This window comes from Orycteropus afer, unplaced genomic scaffold (assembly GCF_000298275.1).
Source record: "Orycteropus afer afer isolate SDZICR_OR568_19922 unplaced genomic scaffold, OryAfe1.0 scaffold00095, whole genome shotgun sequence".
NCBI lineage: Eukaryota > Metazoa > Chordata > Mammalia > Tubulidentata > Orycteropodidae > Orycteropus > Orycteropus afer.
In genome coordinates, this window is record NW_006921682.1 from 7123538 (window position 1) to 7130038 (window position 6501).

Here is a 6501-nt window from a genome sequence, read left to right on the forward strand (position 1 = left end):
ATATTTCTGTATATTTGTCATGACAATGCTTGCATCCTATTTGGTGTACTGAGCAAATAAACCCTCCATTTTAAACAAAAACACATTGATTTACTGTGGTATGCATTAAATGGAAACTTCACTATTATTGAGACTTGAGGTAAAGTCTCTGTATTTGTAATAGGTAATTATTGAGATTTTTTTAAAGTTTAATATATGAATTATATACTGAAACTGTAAAATGTTATAGAGCTAGAAAGAAACATTTAAATTTAAAACTGGAATAAATTGATCTCTTTCCACAGTAGTCACTTGATGCTAGGTTCATGATGGGAGCCAATGAGGTTCTCTGTTGTCCCAGGTCTGCCTTAAATTTAGGCAAGCCTTTTATTCTTTGGCTTCAGAAGTGAGGTTTTCATAGTATTTCTGTCCCTCCTGCCTGTGGCAGCCAAATTTTGCCTTATATCTGTGATTGATGTTAGATGGGTGTTTCATGTCCCAACTCCAGCCATAGTATTAATAGTTTGTTTCTGGGTATTTATCACTTAACACTATTACTTACAGTGACCTTACAGTTGGACATGATTATTTTTTTAGTCCAATCTGGCATTGTTTTTTAACTAGAGTATTTAGACCATTATATTTAATATGATTATTATTATAGCTAGGTTTAGATACGTGTTTGCTCTCTGTGTATCTGCTCCTCCCTCAGTGGTAGAAATTTTTTGCTTCTCTCTATTCTCCCAGGAGCAGTAAATCTTTGTCTGTGTCCTGGGAGAGGTAAATGGCTTTTACTTCTACTCCTCAAGAAGCAATAGATCTTTGGCAGTGCCCTGTGTACCATAATACTTGGTCTCTCTCTCTCTGTGGCTTAAAATTTGGACTCTGTAGGGAGAAAGGTCCCAAAAAGTTAGTGGGCCTTTGTGCTTGTTCCCTCGTGGCCACAAATCACCCCCTTCATTTTTGTACCAAGTTGAGCTCTCTCTGATCTTCTGCACTGGACTCATTTGTTTTCATGAACACCTAGTGGATGCCATGAAAATGACTTTCGAGCAAGTGTGAGCTCCCCTTGTGTCAGAGGCCCCCAGATACTCCAAAACTGGACTAGCTTCATTGTTGTGCCATCATAGGGCCCCAAATTTAGAAAGGTTTCTCCTTGGTTTAATGCTTTTTTGTTATCATGTTGAAGTTCTTAATAATTTTTGAATAATCATCCCTGCATTTTCACTTTGCATTGAGCACCATAATTAAATAGCCAGGCTGTTCCAAACTAATGCACTACCCACATCTGGCTGTCAAAATATTAGCTGAATTTTTACCACCTTTTATAGGAGCCACCTCTTTACCATACTCTGCCAAAGGGAAGACAATGTGCGTGCTCTTCCTCTCCTTGGAGCAGATTATCCCTCTTTGGAATTAAATTTATATGTTTACCTTTGCAACTTCAGCTCCCGGAGGACCCAAAAAATTACAATTTTATAGATGATCTAGGTTTTTCTTAATGTTTGGGTAGGAGCAATGTTCTTTTGCAGCATCCACATCCTAAATGGAAGTGGAAGTCTAAAAATGCTGTTATGATTTAGAACTTATATTTTTAGGCTGTCATTTTCAGCTTGTAGAGCAATTAGCTGACTAAAACTACCTCCCCATTTCAAAGGGGAATTTCTTATATATTTTTCCCCCTCACCTTTTTCCCTTACAAGTATAGTTTTTTTATTTCCTATTCTGTCTAAAATGAAATGCCCAATAGTGTCATGGTTGTAATAGAGTGACTCACAGCAACACAGATATGTTCCTTTGATGTCTGGCATCTGTTGCATTATTAAACTCAAATGGGTAGTTTTCTCTCAGTGTATTACAGTAAGGGAAAGCATTTACAAGTACAACATATACATATAAGTAATGAAATGAAGGAAAATTTTCTAAGGATGTACAGGTGGTTTGCTAACTCGGAGGGTGAATAATGTCTCGGTAATTGGGCTCGCTTTCCACTAATTAACACCAGTGACTCCTGATCGTTTTTGCTGCATGTTACAGTGAAAACTGTAAGAGCAGGAACTTGATAGGTCTGCCTTGTTTTTCCAGGTCAAGCAACTTCTTGTTGCTACTAGTGGAAAATGTTTGAGTTTTCCTTCTCTGACACGTTCTGGCTTTGCTGTATTTGGAAATACTTAAAGAGTAGTTTCTTTGTTGTTGTTAGGGTACTGTCAAATTATTTCTTGACTCATAACGACCCTAACAGAAAGAAAACCTACCAGTCCTACGTCATTCTCACAGTCCTTGCTATGCTTGAGCCCATTGTTGTAGCCACTGTGTAGTCCATCTTATGTTGAGAGTCTTCCTGTTTTCCACTAATCCTCCACAGAATACGGAAGGCACAGGTCATTTAAAATTTTTACTCCTTCACTGAAGGGTGTTATTAAAGACACTAGCAAACAGATTTAGGAACACTAGCAAACAATTTAGAAAGCAGATTCAAGTTAGTTTTCCCTAGGACCATTAAAAAAACCTTGATAGTTCCCATTGCATCAGCCCCACCTTGTGCACAATGCCATTTTACTGTTGTGATTCATAAGATTTTCATTGGCTGGTTTTCAGAAGTAGCTCAGTAGGCCTTTCTTCCTGTTGTTATGTGCTGTCAAGTCGGACCCAACTCATAGCGACCCCTCCTCGGGTTTCCGAGGCGGTATCACTGCGGAAGTGGACTGCCCAGCCTTCTTTCCGAGGGGTGGCTGGTGGCTTTGAACTGCTAGCCTTCTGGTTAGCAGTCAAGTGCCTTAGACACTATGCCACCAGAGCTCCCTGTCATCAGCAGCCCAAGGCTGATTTCCTATGAGGCCAGACACGCCCCCACCCTCCAGCCTTTTTACCAACTATGACACCAGTCATCCCTCCCACGGCACTCCCTCCTTCTCTGCCCGGCTCTATAAGGGTTCGATAATTTGTTGCAGTGGCTGCACAGGACTCTCAGAAAATACTCACAATTATGGGGTTTGTTAAGGAAGTAACTCTTTGATCAGGACAGTCTTCCCTATACTGTGTCCTCAGGCACACCTCCCTGGCCCTTTGCCTGTCTGGCTGCCCTCTGCCCTGCTCGGGTGTTTAAAAGGAGAGAGATCACTGAGGTTTTCTTGGAGGCTGGCTTCCATACCTGACCTTTAATTCAATCAAGATAAGGCACAATTTTATTTGAATCCTTTATTATCCTGTAAGATAATGGCATAAATGATTTTATGCAGAACAGGTAGTTCTCATTTGTTAGTTGTTCTGCTCCTTCTCTTCCACATTGAGTACAGTATCCACAGTTATTCCTATGTCCTCCAGTGTCCGCCTTCCTTCCACTTCCAGAGGTCTTCTGGGAAAGGAAGTAGAAAGCGTATATAGGGATGGATGGTAACCAGTTTTCATCATCCAATCAAGTAAGACCTAAAAGATGAAAGCCTTAGTCATTATCAAATACTTGCATCCCTCTAGTTCTCCATGATCTTTTATAAGTTTTTCATTAAACCATGCCCTTAGAAATAATGAAACCCATTTCAAAAAGAAGTTTATAGACTTGAAAAGAACATGCTTTTTGAGAAGCTAATAACTTTGAATACTTTATGTATAGAAGAGGCTTAGGGACAGTTGGCACTGGGCAGACAAAGTAATTTAACAAGTTTGCCCCACCTTAAGGGAATGGAAAGATTATTCAATAAATGGATTAAGAACAAAAAGTTAACATTTGGGGGAAAAAATAATACAGATCAGAATCAAATCCAGTTGTCTACCTCAAAATCACTCAGGAGCTTTGCCAAAACAGGCATGTCCAGGCCTCCAGAGACTAAAGAATCCATCCCTATAATTTTGTAACAGTCGTGTAGAATCCCACAGTAATCAAAATTTCTATGTAATACTGCCTAAAAACAATGTTTGCCTCAAATTTATTTTAAAAAGAGAGTGCCAGAATGTTTCAGGGGAAGTTAACAGTATGAGATATGACTATCACTGACTTCTGCTAGCTACCATCCCAAGAACCTACTAATATTCCATTGTAGTAAGTATGTATATATGTATGTATATATATATATATATGTGTGTGTGTGTGTGTGTGTGTGTCATAATTTTTAAAGCTCCATAATTTTCCAGTATATTGAGGTCTTAATTTAATTAATCCTACTTAAACTAACACTTTTTTTTTAATAGCTGCCCTGTTGTGTATAACAGATAATGAATTACTGCATCAAAAGATAAATATTTTAAAATATATACTACTAAATTCTCCCATAGGAACATACCCAGTTTATATTTACATTAACAACTTAAACGAGAATCTTGTGTTTTTCCCACACACTGCCAAAACTGGATACTGTTCTTTTTATAATCTTTGACATTCTGATAGGTGAAAAATGGTGTTTCATTTTAATTTATACTTCTTTGATTCTAAGTGAGGCCAAATGTTTTTTCACATCTTTTATTGCTTGTTTTTCTTGGGAAAACCTTGGGATTTTATCTGCTAGTCTACTAAAGTATTTGCCTTTTACATGACTTATATAAGCTCCCTATAAAATCTATCATACGTAGAACAGTTTTTCCAAGTTTGTCTTTTAGCTTTATGATTTTCTAATTTATTAAATTTTTATGTGTTTATTTTACTGTCACACCTATCACTATTTTCCATTATGGTTTACAGCATTCTCATCATACTTAAATGCAATAATCAGGATTGAAAATTACTTTTACACATGTAATTATTTGTTTAAATGCACTTATAAACTGAAGTATTAGTGATTGGTTATAGTGTTAGAACACAGATGTCATTTTTCATTTCTCTCTACTTTTCTGTTTTCCACATAGTTGCGAATGAAAACAGCATTTTTTTGTTGTTGTTGAAGCATTTGTTCATGAATTCATTTGGCGAGATTCCATAGGCTCCAGAGTAGGGTTGCGTGTAATCTTTACAGAAGCCGCTCGCTAGACCTAGCTCTTCTGCAGTCCCATTGGGTAGATTCAAACAGGCAACATTTGGGTTACTAGCTGAGTGCAGACTGTCTGCACCACCCAGGGACCTTGAAATATCTATTTGACAAAAGGAAACAAATTCCTTGAAATGATCTAAAAGTTATATATAAGGGGTTTAGGGAGTAATGGCTTTTTAAGAGTTTGAAAGTATCTTAGTAGCCACGAAGCAGTGAAAATGGAATCAAACAAAAGTAATAAAAGGAAAAGCTGAACAAAATTTTAATGCATTTCAAAAAGGCCCAAAATGTCTAGTTATCCAAATTTTTGCAACGTATAGTACATATATCCCTTTATCTTCATCTGATAAAGGATGAGACTCCCCAACTGGATGTGAATAACCTTTTGTCAAATTTACCAAAAAAAAAAAAAACTCATTATTATGAATTTTCTCACCTGTGAACTACAAGTCTTAAAAAAACGTCTCCTTGGGACACATCCACTTGGACACCGGAGAGCAACAGTAACTACCTAAAGAGTAAAAACATTCAGAAATGAATTTTAATCCATTATTATTCTGCAATTCAAATTACTGCTCCTTTTAAAAAACCAAACCCATTGCCCTTCAGTTGATACTACTTCATGGCAACAATTTATGTCAGAATAGAACTGCTCCACAGGGTTTTTAAGCCTGTGACCTTTCAGAAGCATATCACCAGGCCTGTCTTCCAAGGCATCTCTGGGTGGATTTGAACCACCTTTTGGCTAGTAGTCAAGTACTTAACTGTACTACCCAAGGATGACAACTACTTCTATTACACATCTGTAATTATAAAAGCTCAGGTGAGGTTTTGTGACAATTTTAGTTCTGAGAGTACACCAACATGAACTTCTAGATGAAGTTCACTCGAAACATGGAATTCTACAGAAAGCTAAAAAATAAATAGTTTCTCCTCATGGCACAGACAGCTTGGAGATTCCGAGTGGTGGTAGGACCTAAGAATTAACCTAAAAGTCACTTGGCTACCTGGGACTGCACAGAGGACTGCGCACGGTGGCTGGGGAACAAACGGAGAAGGTGAAGAGAAAGGTGGGCTGAACTGTGGACTTTTGCTGGTCTGGAGGGCACTGCCATTTTGAAGGTTTAAAAACCAGCTTGGCTAAAGAGACAGCGCTCTTGCAGATTCCTGGGGCTTAAGAACAAGTTCTGTTTTCCAGCAACCCCAAGGACACTCAGGACCTGCAAGACTGAAAAGGTACAACATTCCTCTTTTACTCTTACACCCCACACTCACTTGGTGAAAAAGGAGGTGTGGCCATCACCCACTCCCACCTACCTTCTAGGCCTACAGGAACTCCATCACAACTAATATTATTAATACTTTTGTCCTTTTTATTATTATTTTCATTTTCCCTACCAGGTTCTAGTTTTCAGCATTTTTTATTTTCCCTGTACCTGGTTGAAATTTTTTTTTTTTTTTAATTTAAGGTGGGTTTTTTTTCTTTTCCCCCTTTTTTCTCATGATTAACCCCATTCCTTGTTTATCTTTTTGCACTTTTCCCATTTCTTTTCTTCATTTATTA

General features: G+C 37.8%; 1 protein-coding gene across 1 annotated transcript in view; it reads right to left on the reverse strand.

Moving 5' to 3' along the window:
* Positions 1–3237: 3237 nt before the first annotated feature.
* The window catches only part of UBXN8 (UBX domain protein 8), a 40954-nt gene continuing 37690 nt past the window's right edge, over positions 3238–6501 (reverse strand). Inside the window, exons 7-8 of the mRNA XM_042781198.1 lie at positions 5374–5448; positions 3238–3405 (exon numbers count right to left, since the gene is read on the reverse strand). Coding sequence (XP_042637132.1) covers positions 3238–3405; positions 5374–5448 — 243 coding nt within the window. The remainder of the gene's footprint in view (positions 3406–5373; positions 5449–6501) is intronic.